Below are 23,348 nucleotides of genomic sequence, written 5' to 3'. Positions count from 1 at the left end.
TGTGTGTGTGTTTCCCTGTACATACTCAGATCAGTCCACACTCCTGGGTTTTGCCTCTCTTCCAGCAGATGGAGACAGAGAGAGTTTTGCAGGCACCGCCTCTTAACCCAGTGAGCCACCTGAATCTCCTCAGTATTTCTCTGGCTCCAGCAGCTGGAGGAGGTGCAAAACCTGCGGTCCTGTACCTGAGCGCAAAAAAAAAAAGGAAGAAAGTTGAGAATTTGCTCCCAGGAGGATGTCAGGTCTTGGTGGGACCATCTCTCCTGGTAGCAGGTTGGGAACTCCCGTTTTCTCTCTGTGACACTGGGGGTGACGGCTGGTGGTCTGGTTCCCACCCCTTCAGTGAGCATCGTGGGAAGCCTTTGCCACTTTCTTCTTTTTATTTTTGTTGATAAAGTTCTTTAAAAAAAGAAAAAAAAAGCTGACGGGAGAAACAGGCAAAGCATCTTCCAGCTGGGAAGCCTTTGCTGCTGCTTGCTAGCTCTCGCCCGTCGCTGGCAGCAAGCGAAGGTGGGCTGTCTAAACTGCTTCGGTCCCGCGGCTCCTGATCCTCCTTTCTGTTAGTGTCAGCGTTCAAAGCGCCAGCCTTGCCATGTGTCAGCCACTTCTCAAGGTGTGCGGAGCACTGCACGCGGCTTTCTAACCTCGGCTGATGTCACTACTGCCTGCCTGTCCAGCGGTGCATAGGGCTACAGATGATCTTTCCTCCAGAGTCCAATTAGCGGCCACTCTCTGGAGAATTGCCTCTCGGTGACCCTCCTTGCCTCACAAATCTGCTTCACTTTTTTGAAGGGGTTAATAAACATGTGGATAAAGGTGAACCGGTAGATATAGTATACTTGGATTTTCAGAAGGCATTTGACAAAGTTCCTCATGAGAGGCTTCTAGGAAAAGTAAAAAGTCATGGGATAGGTGGCGATGTCCTTTCATGGATTACAAACTGGCTAAAAGACAGGAAACAGAGAGTAGGATTAAATGGGCAATTTTCTCAGTGGAAGGGAGTGGACAGTGGAGTACCTCAGGGATCTGTACTGGGACCGTTACTTTTCAATATATTTATAATATATTTATAATACGACGAGTGAGATAATCAAATTTGCAGATGACACAAAATTGTTCAGAGTGGTTAAATCACAAGCAGATTGTGATAAATTGCAGGAAGACCTTGTGAGACTGGAAAATTGGGCATCCAAATGGCAGATGAAATTTAATGTGGATAAGTGCAAGGTGATGCATATAGGGAAAAATAACCCATGCTATAATTACACAATGTTGGGTTCCATATTAGGTGCTACAACCCAAGAAAGAGATCTAGGTGTCATAGTGGATAACACATTGAAATCGTTGGTGCAGTGTGCTGCAGCAGTCAAAAAAGCAAACAGAATGTTGGGAATTATTAGAAAGGGAATGCTGAATAAAATGGAAAATGTCATAATGCCTCTGTATCGCTCCATGGTGAGACCGCACCTTGAATACTGTGTACAATTCTGGTCGCCGCATCTCAAAAAAGATATAATTGCGATGGAGAAGGTACAGAGAAGGGCAACCAAAATGATAAGGGGAATGGAACAGCTCCCCTATGAGGAAAGGCTGAAGAGGTTAGGGCTGTTCAGCTTGGAGAAGAGACGGCTGAGGGGGGATATGATAGAGATGTTTAAAATCATGAGAGGTCTAGAACGGGTAGATGTGAATAGGTTATTTACTCTTTCGGATAGTAGAAAGACTAGGGGGCATTCCATGAAGTTAGCATGGGGCACATTTAAAACTAATTGGAGAAAGTTCTTTTTCACTCAACGCACAATTAAAGTCTGGAATTTGTTGCCAGAAGATGTGGTTAGTGCAGTTAGTATAGCTGTGTTTAAAAAAGGATTGGATAAGTTCTTGGAGGAGAAGTCCATTACCTGCTATTAATTAAGTTGACTTAGATAATAACCACCGCTATTACTAGCAACTGTAACATGGAATAGACTTAGTTTTTGGGTACTTGCCAGGTTCTTATGGCCTGGATTGGCCACTGTTGGAAACAGGATGCTGGGCTTGATGGACCCTTGGTCTGACCCAGTATGGCATGTTTTATGTTCTCCTTCCCACAGTGTCCTGGATCAGGAGGAGGAGCCGGGGAAGGTTCCCACTATGGAGGGTGATGATCCGAAGGTCATGTGCCTGTTTCAGAGAGAGGAATTGGGTCCTCTGATTCCACATGTCCTGGTGGAGCTGGGAGTAGTGGTTCCACAGGAGGAGCCAGACCAGGACATGGTGGATCCGGTCATGATTGGTTTGAGGGGATCAGCTAGGACTTTCCTTTTCATGGAATGGTTAAGCAGTTGATGGTCAGGGAGTGGGACTCTCCGGAGACTGGTCTATGGACAAGCTTTATCACTTGCCTGAGGAGACCCTGGAGCTCTTGAAGGTGCCGAAGGTGGATGCTTCTGTCGGCGGTTACCAAGAGAACCACCATTCTAGTTGCTGGGGTGGTAGCTCTGAAGGATCTACAGGACAAAAAGCTCGAGGTGCACCTTTAAAAAGATTTTTTAAGTCTCTGTTCTGGGCATCCGTGTTGCGGTGTGCAGCAGTTTTATGCTTCGGCCCAACCTGAGATGGTTGCAGCAGCTACAGGGTGCCAGGGATTGTTATGATTTCGAGGTGTTTGAGTGGATTCTTGGGTACTGTGGGAGATGACCACGCCTGCGGGGAGGAGCCCTGTGGGGAGCCACAGTACTCAGGACGCACAAACACAGAATTTTGTCTTTTATTGTACAGCTGTTGTATACCACCAGAGGTGGCAGTAGTGAGGTGAGCCAGAGGTTGCAGTCTCAGGACCCTCGGCAGAAGGAACCCGTCTCACCATGTTGGTATAGGGATATCCAGGTGTAGGTTTCCCAGCACGGCAGAGCTGTAGATGAGACAGACTGAGAATTAGATTACTCACTAGATGGTAGCTGTAAGGTTGGCGATTCCACCAGGCAGAAGTAGATGGTAACAGGCACCGATGCAGGGAGAGCAGGCCCTCGAGGAGCGAGTACCTGATCCCACTAAGGCACTTGAAAAGAAAGCAGAGGGCCCCCAAGGAGCGGGTACCCAGGTTAGAGTATACCCCGAAGAGCAGAGAGGGCTTCCAGTGGCAGCAAGGAAGCGGCAGAGTAGCTTAGACCGGACGAGTCCAATCCTTGCTAACTCAACGAGCTAGCAAACGAGCGTAGGCTAAATATCTGGATGGCATGACGTCACTCGAGGGGGACGCCCCTGATGTTCCCGCCATGACGTGGATAAAGACGTGGGTGGCGTGCGCACACGCACCCTAGGGAGACCCTTAGGAGAAACATGGCGTGAGGCTTTGCCATAGCCATTCCGGGGACACTGGAGGATGCGGCTTGCAGACGCGGCGGCAGCCATCTTCCCAAGGCTAGCGGGAAGAGCAGAGAAAAAGGTGAGGCACAAGGGTCAAAGCCGTCTGAGACTGACGGACGCAACAGGGATCTCTCACTCCAGGAATCCAAACGAGTGGAGCTCTTAGAAGCAGAGGTGGCCTACGGAGCCGATGCTTTGTATGATCTTATTCGCAATCTAGGACCATTCTAGTACAATGGTCTCTGCGGTATCAGCTAGAAGGCTCTTATGGTTGCAGAATTGGTCAGCGGACATTTCGTCAAAGGCTCAGCTTGGGGTGCTCCTTTTTAAGGGCAAGCTCCTTTTTGGAGAGGACTTGAAACAGTTGATAAAGCAGCTCGGAGATAATAACGTGCACAAGCTACCAGAAGACAAGCCTAAAGGGCCAAAGGGGTTTCTGCCGCTTTGCTCTCGCTTTTGAGGCCAAAGGTGTTTCCATCAGAGCAGAGCTCTGGGTTCAGGCCAGAGGCAGACCCCAGTCCTTTTGTGGACGCAGAGCGAATCGAGAGGGCTCCAGCCAAGGGCCTAGCAGGGCCAAATCTGCGCAATGAAGCGAGGCTGACACACTCCTCAGTTCTGGCCATCGGGAGTCAGTTGACTCTCTCTTTTTTTTTTTTTTAATTTTATTTTTATTGCATTTCAATCTTTTACAAAGCATATATTCTTTGTACAGAAAAAGAAAAGAAACATATAATTACAAAGTAATCCATTAGAAACCATTTTTTTCCTTAATCCCCAAATCCTTTTTACGAGGAGTGGGTCAAGATCACGTCAGACCAGTGGGTTCTAAGCATCAAAGAGCAAGGCTACGCTTTAGAATTTGCTCAGCCGCTAAGAAGCCTGTCCATGGTATCCCCCTGTGCTTCTCCAGCAAAGAAACTTATTGTTCAACAGCCCATCCAAAGGCTAAGAATGCTGGGGGCCATCATTCCTGGCCCCCAGAAGGAGAAGGGGATGGGAAGGTACTCCATTTATTTTGTGGTACCGAAGAAGGAAGGGACATTTCACCCAATCCTAGACTTGAAGAAGGTGAATGCGGCCCTCAAGGTCCCCCTGTTCTAGATGGAGACTCTCAGGTCTGTCGTAGCAGCGGTGCGAAGCAGGGCGTTTTTGGCTTCCCTGGATCTCACGGAAGCGTATTTGCACATTGGGATATGCCAAGATCATCAGAGATATCTCAGGTACATGATCCTTGGGAAGCATTTTCAGTTTTGCGCTCTCCCATTCGGTCTAGCCACTGCTCCAAGAACTTTCACCAAGATAATGGTGGTGATAGCAGCAGCTCTCAGAAAGGAGGGGGTGCTGGTGCATCCATATCTGGATAATTGGCTCATTTGAGCGAAGTCGGAGAACTTTTGCAGACAGGCGGTAAAAGTGGTATTGCACCGCTTGAGATCCTTGGGTTGGGTCGTGAACCTAGCCAAGAGCTGTCTCTCCCCTTCACAGGTTCTGGATTTCTTGGGTGTGTGATTCAATACCCATGTGGGCAAGGTTTTTCTCATGGAGGAGCGGATTCTCAAGCTACAAGCGCAAGTTTGGAACCTGTTGTAGACCCAAAATCCCAGGGTGGCTTACATCAACCGCCAGGGAGGTACCAAGAGTCGATCGGTTGCTCTGGAAGCGGAGTTGCTGATGTCCTGGGCGGAACATCATCTGGCCTTGATAGCTGTGTCACACATAGCGGGGACCGACAATGTGCAAGCAGACTTTCTCAGCCATCAACAGTTGGATCCAGGAGAAAGGGAGCATTCGGAGGAAGTGATGACCCTCATTTCTCGCAGTTTGGGCATGCCTCACATTTATGTATTTAAATTGTTTTTTTATACCGCCTTTACAAATATTCATAAGATCTAAGTGGTTTACATTTAAAATCAGAGAGAAATACATTAATTAAAACAGTTAAAATAGCGATAAAAAATACAAAATTATACATAATAAAAGTTTAAGAAACAAATCAAATTGAGTGGTAAAAGAGTATTAACAAGAGTATAAAATAGGTGGACAGAAGATGAGGTGAATTAATTATAGGGAGATCATAATTGCTTGGATGTAGAATTGTAGGCAGAGGAACATAAATAGACCTGATGGCAACCCCAAGGAATGCCAAGGTGCCATATTTCTTCAGTCGTAGAAGAGAACACAGAGCGGAAGGGGTCGATGCTCTAGTGCTGCCTTGTGTTGAAGTTCTGTTTCGAATGACCATTCTGATATGCGTTATGTATTGTGAACGGGTGCGCTGCCATACGGGATGAGGTAGTAGTGATGGTTCCGTTCCCATTGGTTGCTTGTGTGTGTGTCGGCTGTGGGGTGGAGTCATTGGTAATGGGTTATGTGCGGTCGTTGTTGTGAATGGGTACATCTTTGTACATTATGAGGTAGTAGAGATGTTTTGTCCTCATTGGTTGCTTGTGTGTGCTCTGGCTGTGGGGCGGAGTAATTGGGTGTTGTTGATGAATGCTTCCTTATAACGGTTAGTAAGACGCCATTTGGTTACCAACGCTTTGCTGTTCCAATTTGCTGCATCGAGAGACGGGTTCTGGTCGGCGTGAGATAGTGGTTGGTATACTGAGAAGTGAGTCTGGTGGAGTTGTGAAGGTATATTGAAAAGTGATTCCGGGAAAATCGTGAAGGTAAGACTGGTTTGTAGTATTTTTTGTCAACTTGAGCGTTTTGGGTAGTCTTTGGAGTGGGTATTATCTTGTGTACTTTGTTTTTGAATAGGTCACGTGAGTTGGATAGCGAAACGGAAGATGTGGAGTGGTTATTTCAAGATTGTTTCAGCATGTTAAAAGCTTATGGAAGGCTAGAATTTATTATATACAAACAATTGTGAGTTGTGGTATTTGCACAAAGAACTTTAATAACTTGTATCTATTTTAGGTTGAGTCGCAGTTAAATGGGTGAATAATCGCTGCTGTTATAAGAATTTTGGAGGAAGTGAGTTGTGAATTGAATAAGGCTATTGTGATAATTTTGGGAGGGATTGTCTGTTAATTGATTTTTAATTTTGTCTCTGCAATTGAGGTTGGTGGGAAGAAATGAGTTGTTGGCTTATTTTTTGAGCCGTCCCTTGAAGAAGTGGGAGGAAGGAGTGCTGATTCACTCCCTGGCGTGGTATTGAGTCGTCCCCTGAAGAAGCTGAGGCGAAACAAGGATCCTTGTTGGGGCGCAGTGGGAGTGTTCCTGTGCAGATACAGGAGAAGTTTCTGTATGATAGAATATAGTGGGGCGCAGTGGATATAATCAAAAATGTTAAAAAAGTTAACAATGGTTACATGGAATAGACTTAGTTTTTGGGTACTTGCCAGGTTCTTATGGCCTGGATTGGCCACTGTTGGAAACAGGATGCTGGGCTTGATGGACCCTTGGTCTGACCCAGTATGGCATTTTCTTATGTTCTTATGTTCTTAAGTTAAAAAGACTGACCTGAGAAAAATTCTCTACGTTTTCCCACCCTGGTCTCTGTTGGGAGAGGTTCTCCGAGGGTTAGAGTTTCACATGTGGCCAGTCATTCTCTTAGCTCCAGACTGGCCGCTGAGTCCTGGTGTGCGGTTTTTGTAAACTTCGCTAAGGAGGGCTCTCTTCGCCTCTGTCGTCTGGCGGTCTTTCTGCACCAAGGTCCAGTATTTCTCAATCAGGCGGCTCGCCTTGTCTAGTGGCGTGATTTTTGAGAGGCGGCGGCTGCTGCGGAGGAAGGGTTATCCGGAGGACATTTTATCCACGCTGTTGAGAAGCACGTACATCCTCTGCCTCTGTTACTTATCTCTGGGTATGGAGAGGGTTTGAGAATCTTTCTGCCGTGTCTGGAGTTGTTTTGCGATTATGTGTGCAGTGTCTGGCGCGCGAGGCTCCGGTGTTCCCAGTTCTCGTCTTTCTCTGAATGGTCTCTTGAAAGGTTTGTCTTTCCGTTTTCTTGCGTGTGCGGTTCTCAGCTCACGGTTCCCTATTTTGGAGGGTCGATGGTTACGCTGCGGCAGTCCATCCGGATATTTTCCGCTTCCTCAAAGGTACCAAACATTTGAACACGCCAGTCCGGGCTTCTTGTCCGTCGTGGAGCCTTACTGTGGGGCTTTGAGTGATTTGCGAGGCGCTTTTCGAGGTTCTCCGGCGGACTACTCTTAAAGCTCTCACTCCCAAGTCGATATTCCTTGTCTCTATTTGCTCGGCCTGAAAAATGCCCGAGCTACCAGCTTGTCCCGGGGGTGCCTTTTCTGTGTTTTTCTGGTTCAGGTGTTTTTCCTTCAATACAGTACCGTCCTTCTTACCGAAAGTTGTGTCCTTGTTCCATGGGAATCGCTCCGTGGAGCTTCCGGTTTTTTTCTCCAGAGGATTTTGCCAGTGCGCCGGGCGGATGATTCCGGAGACTGGATGTAAACGGGTCTCTACTATAATGTTATTGATCCTCGTCTATTGCTAGAGGGCTAAAGGTGTGGCGTTTGCGTCACCATATTTTGGTAGGAGTCTGTCGGTTTCGGAGGGCTTGAAGGCCTATTCTTTGCGTTTGTGGCCTATCTCTTGGGCGGAGTGTCGGTTCATCTCATCACAGGACATAGGCGGAGCACCTACCTGGAAGTTTCTGCATGCCTTTGCTCGCCGTTATAATCTAGATGTCCAGGCGCCAGTGTTTGGCTCCTTCGGCGGGCAGGTCCTTCGAGCGGGATTTTCTTGGTCCCACCCTATTTTAGGGAAGCTTTGGTACATCCCACTGTCTGGACTGATCCGGGTACATACAGGGAAAGGAAAATTGGTTCTTACCTGCTAATTTTCGTTCCTGTAGTACCATGGATCAGTCCAGACTCTCACCCTGGCTGCATTTCTCTCTGATTTGTCTGCTCGAAGTTCCTTCATTCACAGCATTTTGCATATTGTTGCTTCCTCTCAGAAATTTCAGGCACCGGAAGTATATATTCGATAGATATATATGTAAGAGTGGATTTTATAGGGTTTTGAATTGTTTCATTTGCATACTGTTGGCAGGCACTGAACATATCTATTCGATATAATTGTTCAAATTTCCAGTTAATTGTGAATTGCTTGATCTTATTCCTGTTATCTTGTATTTCTCTGCTTTGATAAGGTTTATTCTGAAGGAATGCAGGGTAGGCTCTGTCCTGATATAGGATACCCTTTTCAGTTTTTATCTGTCTCCATCTGCTGGTCAGGAGGCGCAACTCACGGTCTGGACTGATCCGTGGTACTACAGGAACGAAAATTAGCAGGTAAGAACCAATTTTCCTTTTGAAGTAGCAGTCTTTCAAGGTGGAATTAATGACATTTTTTAAGTTGGCTGTCTAGGATGACACCAAGGTCTCTTAACTGGTGTAGGATTTGGGGTGTGGGGGGATTGGCGATGGTGATAGGGAGGGGTTTGATAGAATGATTATAGGAAATAAGTAGGAGTTCTGTTTTGGAGGTATTGAGGGCGAGGTTGAGATTAGAGAAGTGAGGCAGTTTTCCCATAATTGAAGGGATTTGGGGACAGATTCCGTGATAGGGATTAGAATTTGGACATCGACAGTGTAGATAAAATAAGTGAGTCCAAGATTAGATAGCAGATGGCAAAGGTGCAACATGTAGATGTTGAAGAGGGTGGAGGATAGGGAAGAGCCTTGTGGTACGCCTCTTGTTAATTGGATGGGTTCGGATTCACTATTTCCTATTTTGACTTTGTAATGTCTATTATTTAGGTAAGATTTAAACCAGAGGAGGGCGGTGCCAGTTATGCCAATTTCTGTGAATCTATTTAGTAGAATTTTATGGCTGATGGCTGATGGTATCGAAAGCAGAGGAGATATCTAGCATGCAGCTTTGAAACCTGACTCCGTCTCTGTCTGCTGGCAGGGGAGCACATAACCCATTGGTCCTGAGTCCATCTGTCTACACTAAGGAAAATGAAATTATCAAGTAATTTCTGTGTGTGTGTGTGTCTCTGTGTGTGTGTCTCTGTGTGTGTGTGTGTCTGTGTGTGTGTGTGTCTCTGTGTGTGTGTCTGTGTGTGTGTCTCTGTGTGTGTGTCTGTGTGTGTGTGTGTCTGTGTGTGTGTGTGTGTGTGTCTGTGTGTGTGTGTGTGTGTGTGTGTCTGTGTGTGTGTGTGTGTGTCTCTGTGTGTGTGTCTGTGTGTGTGTGTGTGTGTGTGTGCTCTAGCCTGCAGGGGAGGGAGGAGCTGTGTATCCACTTGCATAGCCACATTGGACCTACCAAGGTCATAAAACATTTGCCAGTTTGTAGAGTGGGCCCTCCTAATTGACGTTGACATCTCTCCCACCTCCCATGCCCTGTTGCCTCTTGTTCTATTCCCTTTCTTCTTCCTGCCTCTCCCTGAGACTGTGCCTCTTATTTCAGGGAGTGAATCTTTATATTAAGAACCTGGATGACACCATTGATGATGAGAAATTGAGGAAAGAGTTTTCTCCATTTGGATCTATTACCAGTGCCAAGGTAACATCAAAGCCAATCCTCAAACCTCCAGCCATGAGTTCAGAGCTAAAATGCTGCCAGCACTCCTTTGTGATTCTTTGCCTGGACCCTGCTACCCATTGCTGTAGCGCTGCGCCTGCTTCCCTTGCACGGTGATGATGGGCTCTGACACACTCTCCTTACTGCAGGTGATGTTAGAGGATGGGCGCAGTAAAGGCTTTGGGTTTGTCTGTTTCTCCTCACCGGAGGAGGCCACCAAAGCGGTCACGGAGATGAATGGGCGCATTGTGGGTTCTAAACCCCTCTATGTGGCTCTGGCACAAAGGAAGGAGGAGCGAAAGGCACATCTCACCAATCAGTACATGCAGCGCATTGCAGGCATGAGAGCCCTGCCTGCAAGTAGCCTCATCAGCCAGTTCCAGCCGGCAGCCGCCGCAGGATATTTCATGCCAGCAGTGCCTCAGGTGTGTGGCTCTTCTGCAGGGGGGTAGGCTGCCCATTACCTGTGCATGCAGAAGAACTCCGGAGGACATGCTCTTTCTTTTTCATGCAGGCTCAAAGCAGACCTTCGTACTATGCACCCAACCAGATGGCTCAAATAAGGCCGAACCCACGCTGGCAACAGGGGGCAAGACCTCAGGGTGAGTGAATGTGGCAAGGGGAATACCCTGTGTTTTGTTCCTGTTTGTATCCTAGATCAGATCAGACAAGTGGGTTTTGCATCCGCACCAGCAGATGGAGGCAGAGAACTAAAACCTTGAGGCGCTGCTACATAACTGAGCAGGATTTCTGTCTCCAGCAGATGGTAGAGGTGCAAACCTGCAGTTAAGAAGAAAGAAAGAAGAGACAGAAGAAGAGAAGTTAGAAGAGGCTCCCTGAGGTGTTAGGTTCCTTCCTGGGCCATCCCTCAGGTTGAGCCGGGTGAGCGGGGGGGTAGGTGATCCCTGATCAGCTTTAGCCCGCAGCAGATCCAGGTGTCTGGGAGCTAGGGATCCTCTTATTCCCTGAAGGTGTTGTCAGCAGCAGGGAAGTTTCCTTTTTTTGTTTGCTGTGGCTGTTGTTCCTTTGAAGAAATAAAAAGTTACATTTTCCTTTCAGTAGCAGCCGCTCGGGCTGTTTCTGGTTTGATCATCGGGGCAGGGAGCAGTGTAGCTCCTCTGTTCGTGGCTTCGGGTTGCTCAGGGAGCCAGAGGCTGCACTGGGCCGTGTTCCTCTCCTCTCCTGCGCGCTGCGATCACGTGCTTTCTGCAGCAAGCCTGCTCGTGTGCAGACAAGATGGTGCCCACAGCGATTTTCCAACTGGAGTGTAAGATGACAATCAGGAAGTCTCTTCCGCCTCACTCTAGGTTTCGGGAGGTTCGGCGGTTTTCTTCCCAATAAGGGTTCTGCTCTGTCTTTGGAGCAGAACCAGGGGTCCGGTAGGCAGCAGTCCTTTTGAGGCACCTGTAGATTCCCTGAGAGGGCTCTGAGCAGGGGGCCGGCGGCAGTAAAGCTGGTGCACTCTCTCGAGATGGCAGTGAAAGGCCGTCTATCACAGGTTTATGACGAGTGGACCAGGATTACCTCAGACCAATGGGTCCTAGAGGTAATAAGAGATGGCTATGCTTTAGAATCTTTTTGCCCCATCATGGAAGCTTTCATGGCGTCTCATTGCAGTGTCCGAGGCAAGCAAGCAGCGATTACGGGCATGTGTCGCCTTCAGTTGCTGGCATGATAGTACTGGTAGCGGGCAGGGAGGGCGGTTGCTGGAGGTACTTAATTTACTGTATTGTGCCAAAAAAGGAAGGAGCCTTTCATCCTATCCTCGATCTGCAAAAGGTGAAATGTGATACTGCAAGTACGTTTTTTCGTATGGAAACGTTGCAGATGGTGATAGCAGCAGTTTCTCGAGTGGAGTTTTTCGGGCCTCGCTGGACTTGATGGTAGTCTATCCGCATAAAGCCATTCGGGAAGAATATCAAAGTTTATAGAAATAGAAACAGAGAGTATGACAGCAGAAAAGGACCAAATGGTCCATCCAGTCTGCCCAACAAGCTTATGGTAGTTTCTGCCGCGCCATACAGGTCTCCCCCATACTTACCAGTTTCCCAGGCCGTCAGAGTCAGGGCCCTTGTTGATTGCTGTCCGACTCCAGTTCCCCGTTACCTCTTGCACTGAAGCAGAGAGCAATGTTGGAGCTGCATCCAAAATATCAGACTTATTGGTTAAGGATTGTAACAGCCGCATCTGTGATACTGAGGATAGTTCTCTGTGCCTATGCTTGACTTTATTCTTTCTCTCTCTGCTTGTTTTCCTCTTTATTGCTTCCTCTTTCCATTGCTCTATATCTTCTGATTTTGTTTTCTGCTTGTTTTGTAGCGGGCTTCCAGGGAATGCCAAACCTAATGCGCCAGGGTGGGCCGCGACCAGCGTTGCGTCATCTGGCACCATCTGCCAACACTCAGGGCTCCCGGGGCCTGCTGAGCACTACACAAAGAGGGGGTAAGAAAGGGACTGTATTTCGGGTTCGGGGATTGGTGGCTGGGAGGAGGGGGGAGAGAGTGAGGATGTGTGAGTGTGGGTACGGGGCGGGGGTGAAGGTTTTGGGGGGGCCGCCGAGGGTGAAGTACCACACCCTGGGTGGAGGTAGCTGGTAGGGAAGGGATGGGATGGGGGGGCGAGGTTTTTGGATTGGGGTTTGCAGACGTGGAAAATGAAAACGGGGGTCAAGGGTTGAGTGCTAAACAAGCCTTCCTGTTTCGAGTTCCGAAAATGGGGATTTTGCAATGTTACCACTGTTGTTTTTCTGCCTTTAAGCAAATGCTGAGTTGTGGTGAAACGCTGTTTGTTTATAACCCTTGACTCAATAAAAAAATTATTTTGCAAAAAAAAAAAAAAAAAGTGACTGTAAAGAGCTGCTCTCCAATAGCAGGGGGCTGAATGAGCCTATCCAGTACCTCTAGCTTTTCACTTATCCTCCTGACAGTAGAATTGAAATGTAGTTTGCACAGCCTTTGTTAACATGCTAGTAAAATCCTTGCACCTCTTAACCCTCACTGTCTTTGATGCAGACAGAGTTGTGCATTATTTTTCACTCAACGCACAAGTACCGTAAGCTCTGGAATTTGTTGCCAGAGGATGTGGTTAGTGCAGTTAGTGTAGCTGGGTTCAAAAAAGGTTTGGATAAGTTCTTGGAGGAGAAGTCCATTAACGGCTATTCCTGAACATACCCAGATCAGTCCAGACCCCAGTGGGTTATTCATGCCTTCCAGCAGATGGAGTCAGAGAACAAAACTTTGAGGCCCTGCTTCTTAACTGAGGGTGCCACCTGCAGGACCTCAGTACTTTTCTGACTCCCGCATATGGTAGAACTGCACCTTCAGGCTGTTAATTAAAACAAGAACAAAAAAAAAGGAAAAAGATTTTTTGTTTTATAGTAGTTTTAGGTTCCAGCTCACGGACGCTGCCTGAGGTGGAGCCGGGCCACTGGGGGGTTGGATACCCCTGATTGGGTTTGCCCGCAGTATACCGTACGGTCCTATAACCAGGGGTCCTGGCTCCTTTGACCCTCCGAGCCTCCCTCTCAGCCTTCTTCCTCTGGACAGGGAAGTACCCGCTTAATAAAGTTTCTTTAAGTTCCTTGTTTAAAAAAAAACCAAACAAAAAACAGTAGCAATCAAGAAGCAGAAGAGCAGAGCTTAGCAGGAACTTCAGCGGGGAGGACCTAGTCAGTGGGAGCTGTCTGCCAGGGCCAGAAGGTGCAGGACTGCGCGGCAGTCGCCTGGCTGTTAACCCGGGGCTCCAGGGGTCAATTGCGATGCTAGTGCCGGGAAGGAACCGCAGTACCTCGTTCTTTGTGTAGTCCTGTGCTCTTGTCAGCATTCCTGGGAACTCCCTGGTGAGGATTGCATCCATTCCCAGCGGCAAGTCCAGCGCGCATCGCCACACAGGAGGCCTCATGGGGGAGCGTTGCAGGGTGTGATCGGGAGACATGGCGCCAAAGACTAAAATGGCCGCCTGCTGCGTGTGTGGCGCAGTGGCAGTGGGTCTGATCTCGTGTTCCCTCTGCCCGGAATGAGTTTTGGGGTAGGAAGGCCCCTTGAGCTGCTCAGGAAATCGCAGCAGGAGGTCAGCAGAGTCTGTATCCATTGCCGCCAGGGAGGCAGTGCAGGAGATGGCAGGGCGGTCAGGTGATTCTTCCCCCACTTTCCCTGGTCAGGCAGGATTCCTCAGAAAGGGAGGGTGAGGCGGCTGACAGACCCCCGGGATCGGGGAGATGAATAGGGAGATTTTTCCCTGGATGTTATTCTCCTTCTCCATAAGGCCTAGCTGGCTAGGAGAAGTGGAGGAAGAAGCTAGGCAGGGGATTGCCCGCGGGCCCCCACGGCTAAAAAGTCTAAAGTGGCTTCTCGGAGGGCTAACGATATTCTTCAGTGCCTGGGTTTGCACCGTGCGGCTGCAGAGGCTGGTCCCAGAGATGGTGAGGACTCGGATCAGTCCCAATTGGACCCCCTTTATGCAGGAGCTGACCTGGATGCGCCGCTGACCCATGCACACAATAATCTATCTCTTATTAGCACCGTACATATCTTCTTACCCCTTTCACTGTTGCCCTTGCGCATTTTCAAATATTGCACACAACCTATGTACATACCACTTGTTCATTGTTTCCCTGTACATATTTTCTCCTCACGTTTCCGTCTTCACCCCCCCTGCCCCCCCCTTTGTCTCGACCACCCCCTCCCCTCCCTCCCCTATTTATTTAGTTATTGATCTGTTACTATGTTCTAGGTTACACAATGTTCCTTGTAAAGGCTTTGCCTATATATATCCTTGTTTTAAGTTATCTGTAAACCGGCACGATGTGCAAACGGTTGCCGGTATATAAAATTAAATAAATAAATAAAATAAATAAAATAAAATGACCCTGATCCTGACGAATTCCCGGTCCTAGAGGGAGATGATCCATAGGTAATGCATCTGTTTAAAAGGGATAACTGCGCCCCCTCATCACACAGGTGCTGGAGGAATTATGAGTGAAGGTCACTCAGGAAGAGTCAGATAATCAGGATGTTAACCCAGTCCTGGATGGGCTGAGGGGAGACCCTCTAGCATTTTTCCATTGCCCAAGAAGATCCGAAAGCTGGTGAACCGGGAGTGGGACTCCCCAGATGCTGGCCTGAAGGTGGGCAGAGCGATGGCCAAGCTTTATCCCTTAATGGAGGACTCCCTGGAATTGCTGAGGATCCTGAAGGTGCACGTGGTCATCTCGGCAGTAACCAAGAAGACTATGATCCCGGTGGCTGGGACAGCGGCCCTGAAGGATGTCCAGGATTGTAAGCTGGAGGTGCAACTTAAATGGATGGTTGAGGTCTCAGTGTTGAGTCTTCAGGCAGCTGTCTATGCCAGTTTAATGCAAAGGGCCTGTCTCTGTTGGGTTCAGAAAGGCCTGATGCCGACATTCGCAGCACGTCTAGAGGCAGGCATAGCCTACATGGCAGATGCTTTGTATGATTTGGTCCATATGTCAGCTCGCTGCTTGGTGGTCTCGGTAGCGGCTTGTAGGCTGCTGTGGTTTCGTAACCGGTCGGCTGATTTATCGTCCAAGGTCCAGCTCTGTAATCTTCCCTTTAAGGGGAAGCTGTTATTTGGAGTGGACCTGGATCAGTTGATTTGTAGAGTTTTATATACTGTTATTCGGTAGAGCCATCATAACGGTTTACAAAATATGCAATTATGATGAAGGTCCTGGGGGAGTCCAAGGGGAATAGATTGCTGGAGGACAGGAAGCCCAGTTAGAAGGTGTTTCATTTTCGGGCTCATTTTCGGGTTTCCCGTCTATTTTGTTCTGGCACCTATAGTCCTTTCATGGAGTGTGCAGGTCGGGCAGAGACAGTGTCAAGCAGGGCCCTGGGAGCAGAAAATCAGCCGAATGAAGCCAATGGTCCCTCTCCTCCGTAAAAGCTGTAGGAGGCAGATTGTCCAGCTTCTACGAAGAGTGGGAAAAGATTACTTCGGACCATTGGGTGCTGGAGATGATTTGAGAGGGCTACGCTCTAGATTTTTTGTGCCCACCTTGGGAGTCCCACATGGTCTCTTGCATCAGGCGGGAGGCAGTGTTTGGGATGCTGCAAAGGCTGCTCGCCTAATGGCCATTGTTCATGTCCCTCTGGAGGAGTAGGGCAGGGAAGGTATTCGGTTTACTTTGTGGTGCCGAAAAAGGAGGGCTCTTTTCGGCCCATTCTCGATTTGCAGAAAGTGAGTCGGTTCCTTTGGGTTCCGTGCTTTCACATGGAGATGCTGCGTACCGTGTTGGCAGCAGTCTGCAAAAGAGAATTTCTCACCTCCCTAGATCTGACAGAAATGTACTTGTACACCCCCATTCGACAGGAACATCAGAAGTTTATTCGCTTCAGTGTTGTCAACATTTTCTGATCAGAGCCCTCCCGTTCAGCTTGGCGACGGCACCCCACACATTCACCATGCTGATGGTGGTGGTGGCTGCGGCTCTTCGCCGGGAGGGAATTTGGGTCCACCCGTATCTGGACAATTGGTTGGTTCGAGTGAAGTCCAGAGAGGAATGCAAGAAGTCCATCTAAAGAGTGATATCCGTCTTACAATCTCTCAGTTGGGTTATCAACATGCACAAGAGTCAGTTGGAGCCAACTCAGTCACAGATTTACTTAGGGGCCCACTTCGACACTCAATGAGGCAGGTTTTCCTGGCAGCTGACCAGTTGTTGAAGTTACAGTCTCAGATCTAGCATCTTCTTCATTTGGAGGTGCCCAAAATGTGGGATTATTTACAGGTCCTGGGGTCCATGGCATCCACGTTGATCTTGGTCCCATGGGCGTTCGCACACATGAGACCATTGCAACACACGCTGTTGTCCAGGTGGTGTCCCTGCTTGGAGGAGTTTCATCTTCCCTTGCCTCTGCTTCGGGAGTCCAGGTCCAGTCTCTCGTGGTGGCTGTCTTGTCCCAATTTAGAGAAGGGGATGAACCTGGAGCCTCCGGAGTGGGTGGTGATCTCCACTGACACAAACCTCTCCGGCTGGGGAGCGATGTGCCTGGGCCGGTCAGCGCAATGTCTGTGGCAACCGGAGGAGACATTCTGGTCCATCTATCATCTCGAGATGAAGGTGGTCCCAATCGGCAGGGTGGCACGAAGAGTCATGCAGTGGTGTTGGAGGCCCAGAGATTATTTGCCTGGGCAGAGCATCATCTCAAAGGCCTAGCTACATTGCATGTAGCAGAATTAGACAACGTGCAGGTGGACATCCTCAGCAAGCAGCAATTGGATTCTGGGGAGTGGGAGTTGTCCCCGGAGGCGTGGAACCACATCTGTGCGAGGTGGGGCACTCCCCAATTCGATTTTATGGCGACACCGCTCAACTCCAAGATGGGAATTCTTCTGTAAAGTTTTCCTCCTTGACCCCTCATAGGAAGGGTCCTCAGGTGCATAGAATCACATCCCAGGAGCGTGGTTCTAGTGGCACCGGAGTGGCCGCGGAGACTGTGGTTCGCAGATCTGGTGCAAATTGCAGTGGAAGGTCCTCTGTCTGACATCTTCCAGACCTGTTGCGTCAGGGTCTCATATTTTCGGATAGGGAGGATCGCTTTTGTCTTGCGGCTTGGCTTTTGAGAGGCGGAGACTTCGATTGAAGGGTTACTCTGAACAGGTCATCTCCACTCTTCTTCAAGCAAGAAGACCAGCGACATCTATGGCATATATTAGGGTCTGGAAACTGTTTGAAGTTTGGTGTCTTCAGCGTTGTCTAGATCCTCTGGCTGTGGAGGTATCACATGTGCTGGATTTCCTGCAGCAGGGGTTGTCCAAGGGTTTGGCTTACAACTCGGTTCATGTGCAGGTGGCTGTGTTGGGCGCGCTTAGAGGCAGGTTTGGTTGTGATAAGGTTCCTCAAAGGGGCTAAGCTGTTATGTCCTCCGGTGCGAAAGATCTGCCCGGCTTGGAGTCTCAACCTAGTACTTCGTGTCCTTTGCAGACCCCCCTTTGAACCCTTGAGAAGGGCTACCCTGAAGGATTTGACTCTGAAAGTGGTCTTTTTGGTAGCTATTTGTTCAGCTCGAAGGATTTTGGAACTTCAGGCTCTGACATGTAGGGATCTGTTTTTGCGGATTTCTGGGAATGGAATCTCATTGGGAACAGCACCTTCCTTTGTTCCTAAGGTGGTGTCTGCCTTTCATGTTAATCAGATGGTAGATCTTCCGGGTTTTCTAGAGTAGTCGAAAGATTCTCCTCAGGATAGAGAATTACATCTTCTGGATGTGCGGTGGATGCTACTTCAGTATTTGTAGGTTACTGATGCTTTTTGTCACTCAGATCATCTGTTTTTCCTCTGCAGTGGACTGAAGAAAGGGGACAAAGCCTCTAAGGCTACCATATCTTGTTGGCTTAGGGAGGCCATTTGTTTGGCTTACATCAGAAGAAAACCCGCCAGCGTCGGCCACGAGGCAACCCCTGCCTCCCCCCGCCGGACTCCTCTGATCTGGGCTTCCTCCTCCCTTCACCAGCAACCAATCCAGTGCGCAGACGCCGACACCGAGCATCCAATCATGGGACAGCCCCAATTGGTTGTTAAATCCAGCGACGCTCCTAGGCAGAGCCCTTTCTCCAGGAGGAAATGGAGCCTGCAGAGCCTTCAGAGGGGAAAGCAGGGCCTGCGCGATCGGCACCGGAGACCCGCCGGGGTAAGGCCTGTTAACTTTCACTTACCCTCGGCCGCCGTCAGCGTTGACTACGAGGCAACCCCTGCCTCCCCCCGCCGACTCCTCCGATCTGGGCTTCCTCCTCCCTTCACTGGCAACCAATCCAGTGCGCAGACACCGACACCGAGCATCCAATCGGGGGACAGCCCCGATTGGTCTTTAAATCCAGCGATGCTCCTAGGCACCGCGTGCCGAAGGAGCGCGACAAAGGGGCAGGCCCCTTTGTGTGCCCCTTCATGCAGCACCGTAGGGCTGCCTCCAAACCTTCCCTCTTCTTGCCCCAGCCACCACGGACACCAGGCGCTCTATACAATTCTCCATTGATCAATCCACATATCACTAGCCTCCCCTACCTGCGATCATTTTAACCCACCATCATCAGAAAAACCAAGACCTGGAAACCGGGAGACTAGGCTACTCAACAGACCCTCGAGCCTACCAGGGTAAGCCACCCTCAGTCTCACGTACACCACCAAGGTCTCTTAAGCCGCCCACGTGCCCTGCAGACGTTACAAGCTACACATATTTCATCCTCCACAGTTCCAAGACCTCTACGCTACTCTACTCGACTCCAAACGCCCTAACAGCCCACATTGAACTAAGATTCAGACTCAGTCTCTGACTTTTCTCCGCTCTTCAGGATCCCGTCCTTCTCATCTTACATCTCCCCCCAGCCCTACTTTGGTTCTAGTGCGGCCATCCCCACTACAGGATCCTTCACCACAATTTTCGCACTATCCCCACCTTCTGTGGCAAAATGCACCCATTCGCTATCCCTATCATCAGGAACAATTTCAGAATCCATACGAAACCTACATCTCCAACTACCACACGTCAACAAAGGCTTATCCCTATAATGATCTCTCCACTCACTCAATTTCTTGGTCTCTCACTCTTCACTCTAACCCTTTTCAATGCTCAGTCGCTCTCTAAAAAAACCCATATTCTCAATGACTATCTGATTGATGTTAACCCAGACATCTGTGCAATCACGGAAACGTGGCTTAAACCCACCGACACAGTTCTACTGAATCAACTCCCCACTCAATCTTACGACTTCTTTTCAGTCCCCAGACCTAAAAAAAGAGGTGGAGGCCTCCTCCTAGCCGCAAAAAAAGGTTTTGGCTTAACCCTCCAACCTACTAATTCAACAACAAAGCTGGAATTCTCCTTCTTCAAATCTGCCTCATATACTCCCCTCCAGGACCCCTAGAATCAGACCCCTCTCCCTTGATCGAGCTCTTAGCCAAACATATTAACGCTGACAAACCAGCCATAATCCTGGGAGGCTTTAACTTACATGTTGACGCCTCCCCCCGATCCCACAACTGCGAAACCTTTCTCTCCTCGCTTAGTCATATGGGTTTCAGTCAAATTATAAACAGCTCCACGCACAAAGCAGGCCACACATTGGACCTCATCTTCATCAATGATAACATCACCATTGTCTCCAATCCCACCTGCTCCCCAGTCCCCTGGTCGGACCACCGGATCATCTCCACAGCCCTAGAAATCAAAGAGCAGCCACCTCTATCCTACCCTAAAACCTCCATCCAGTACAGGAAACTCTGCTCTCCAGACCTTCTCAGCGAGCAGCTCTCAAAGGAATTATCGCACCTAGACCTCTCAGACGCAAGCGCAGCTACCACTTCATGGATCAATATCACCACCAAAATAGCAGACCAATTCTGCCCATCCACTACCAAAGTGCTACAACCCTCCCCAGACAGCAGGAAACCTTGGTTCACACCAGAGCTAAAAGCTCTCAAACAAGAACTAAGAAGAAGAGAACAAAGGTGGAGAAAAAACCCCTCCACCACGACGCAAGCTACCTACAAATCCCTCCTTAACATCTACAGAAACGCCATCCTCAGAACAAAGAAAGATTTCTACTCGAAAAAAATTCACAACTTCATCTTTGATTCTAAGGCACTATTTTCCTATGTTTCATCTCTCACCAAACCTTCTCCCCCGCCCCCCCCCCCCCCCCTCCCATCATCCCAGACAACCAAGCTCTCAACAAAGCCAGTGAACTGGCCAATTACTTCCAGAAAAAAATCACCACCCTGACCGATCCGCTCTCAACTCTCAATCCCCCGCCTATCTCTGCGTTTGTGATCCTGCCTCAACCTACTGCAAGTCTGGAATCCTTCGAGCCCACTTCCTCGCTGGAGATAGTAAATATTCTCAAGAAACTCAAACCTTCCTCTCAGCCCTCGGACCCACTACTGACGAACCTTCTCATCTCCATCCCGAACACTATTTCCAAACCTATCTCAGAAATCATAAATATCTCCCTAAGCCAGGGCCTAGTACCAAACCAGCTAAAGCCTGCAATTCTCAAACCTCTATTAAAAAAAAAAACCAAACTTGTCACCTACGGACCCAGCCAACTTCCGCCCCATTGCCAACTTGCTTCTGATGGCAAAACTGATGGAGAAAATAGTTAACAAACAGCTTTCGGAATATCTGGAAGAAAACAACATACTCGCCCCGACTCAGTACGGATTCTGCAAATCTCTGATCACCGAATCTCTCCTATTATTACTCACAGACACCATCCTCATGAATCTGGATAACAGTTAATCCTACCTTCTTGTTCTATTAGACCTATCTGCAGCTTTTGATACAGTAAAACACACAATTCTTTTAGAACGACTTGCAAACATTGGCATCAAGGGAGCTGCCCTCAGCTGGTTTAAGTCCTTCTTAGGCAACAGGTTCTTTAAAGTTAGGATAAACAATGAGGACTCTCCTCCCGTCCGCTCAGACCAAGGTGTCCCCCAAGGATCTTCCCTCTCTCTCACTCTTTTCAATATATACCTTCTCCCACTCTGCCAGTTACTCAGTAATCTTAAGTTAACTCACTACCTCTACGCGGACGATGTTCAGTTCTCATCCCAATTACAGATTCCCTTCACAAAACCTTGGCGCATTGGAATGTCTGTCTGCAGTCAATTAAGGACTTACTCGCCAGTCTCAACCTAGTTCTCAATTCCAACAAAACTGAGATGCTCATCATCTCTCATGACGACACTTACATCCGGCTCAACCTTCCAAGGTCCTCCCAACCCACAACCCCTATCCCAATCCTTCCACCCGCTGTCAAGGACCTAGGAACCTGGCTAGACAACCAGCTAAACCTAAAAAAATGTATAAATAACACCACTAAGGAATGCTTTTACAAATTGCAAGTCCTCAGAAAGCTTAAACCACTCCTTCACTTCAACGATTTCCGTCTTGTGCTACAATCTATCATCCTATCCAAGACTGATTAATGTAACTCCCTCTTGCTCGGCATCCCTACCAACTCCATCAAACCACTACAGATGGTACAGAACGCCGCCGCCAGAATCCTCACTAACACCAATAAAAGAGATCACATCACCCCCATCTTACGTACTCTTCACTGGCTGCCCGTCAAATACAGGATTCTATTCAAAGTGCTCACAATCATACATAAAGCAACGCACAACCTCTCGCCACTCATTTTAAGCACCCAACTTAGACCTCACACGTCAGCCAGACCCATCAGAAGTGCATACAAAGGCACACTTTATGCCCCACCAGCGAAAACTTCAAGAAAAAAGCGGGCTCTATCTACAGCTGGCCCTCACCAATGGAATGCTCGCCCCCCTGACCTACGACTGGAACCTTGCCACTCGACCTTCAAAAAAAATCTTAAGACTTGGCTCTTCCTCCAAGCTTTCCCTGACACTTAATCTTTGCCCTGGTTTTTAACAACAGTCTCGCCCTTCCCATCTCTTCCATCCCCTCTTCCTTATGTTCTCGATGCTAATCCCTTCCGATTCCATGAAGCATATTTATTTGTCCCGCATTTGTCTCCTGTTTCTTGTTGATTGTTCATCAATCATACGAGGCGGTCGTCCAGACCGGTTTCACTGTTTCTTCCTGTACATTACCTCCAACTCCTCTGTCTGCTCCCAATGCCTTTTCCACAAGTTTTATATACCTATTGTATCAGCTCTAATTTTCGTTGTACCAGTTGTACCAGCTGTACTAGTTTAATATTCTACTGTTTTATGTACTGCCTTTGAGCAAAGTTTTCTGTTTATTGTAAACCGAGGCGATCTGTATCTCATATAGGAACCGCGGTATATAAAAATCAAAAACAAATAAATACATAAATGAATCTGTAAGGGATGACAAATTCCTGTTGGTTTGCAGGCACATTCCACTAGGGCGCAGGCTGTTTCCTGGGCTGAGTGTCAACTTCTGTTGCCACAGGAGATTTGTAGGACAGCAGTGTGGTCCTCAATCCATACCTTTACCAGGCATTATCGTCTGAATGTCAGGGCACAGGATGAGCCGTCCTTCGGGGAGAGTGTCCTGTGTGCAGGTCTTTCGGGGGCCTGCCTGGTTTAGGGGTGCTTGGGTACATCCCACTGGTCTGGACTGATCTGGGTATGTTCAAGAAAGGAAAATTGGTTCTTACCTGCTAATTTTCATTCCTGTAATACCACAGATTAGTTCAGAGGCCCTCCCGTTTGATGCCAGAAGACTGATTTTCTGCCAAGTTTTGCTGCTTAATAGAGAAATTTTTCTGTTTAATAAAGACTTTTTCTCTTAGAGGGCAGTTACGGGATTCACTTCCTTGTCTTGTTTGGTTCTTGATGAACAAGGTTTATAGTTCAGGGGTATCCATGCCTGTGTGAATGGGTTTCTAAAGTATCTTGGCTTGGGTACAGGTCAATAGTGAGGGACTGTAGGTGGCGCACTCAGTTAAGAAGCAGGGCCTCAAAGTTTTGTTCTCTCTCCATCTGCTGGAAGGGCTGAATAACCCACTGGTCTTGGCTGATCTGTGGTATTACAGAA

At 48.4% G+C, this 23,348-nt stretch overlaps 1 protein-coding gene across 2 annotated transcripts in view; it reads left to right on the top strand.

Annotated features, from left to right (window-relative positions):
• The window catches only part of PABPC4 (poly(A) binding protein cytoplasmic 4), a 49,207-nt gene that overhangs the window by 19,997 nt on the left and 5,862 nt on the right, over positions 1-23,348 (top strand). For both annotated transcript variants that reach the window (XM_029619277.1, XM_029619278.1), the window contains exons 7-10: positions 9,730-9,825; positions 9,993-10,268; positions 10,358-10,445; positions 12,163-12,285. In XM_029619277.1, coding sequence (XP_029475137.1) covers positions 9,730-9,825; positions 9,993-10,268; positions 10,358-10,445; positions 12,163-12,285 — 583 coding nt within the window. The remainder of the gene's footprint in view (positions 1-9,729; positions 9,826-9,992; positions 10,269-10,357; positions 10,446-12,162; positions 12,286-23,348) is intronic.

Source organism: Rhinatrema bivittatum, chromosome 11 (genome assembly GCF_901001135.1).
Source record: "Rhinatrema bivittatum chromosome 11, aRhiBiv1.1, whole genome shotgun sequence".
NCBI classification, from domain to species: domain Eukaryota; kingdom Metazoa; phylum Chordata; class Amphibia; order Gymnophiona; family Rhinatrematidae; genus Rhinatrema; species Rhinatrema bivittatum.
Note: the sequence above shows the minus strand (reverse complement) of the source record. Positions and strands in the feature narration are given on the sequence as shown.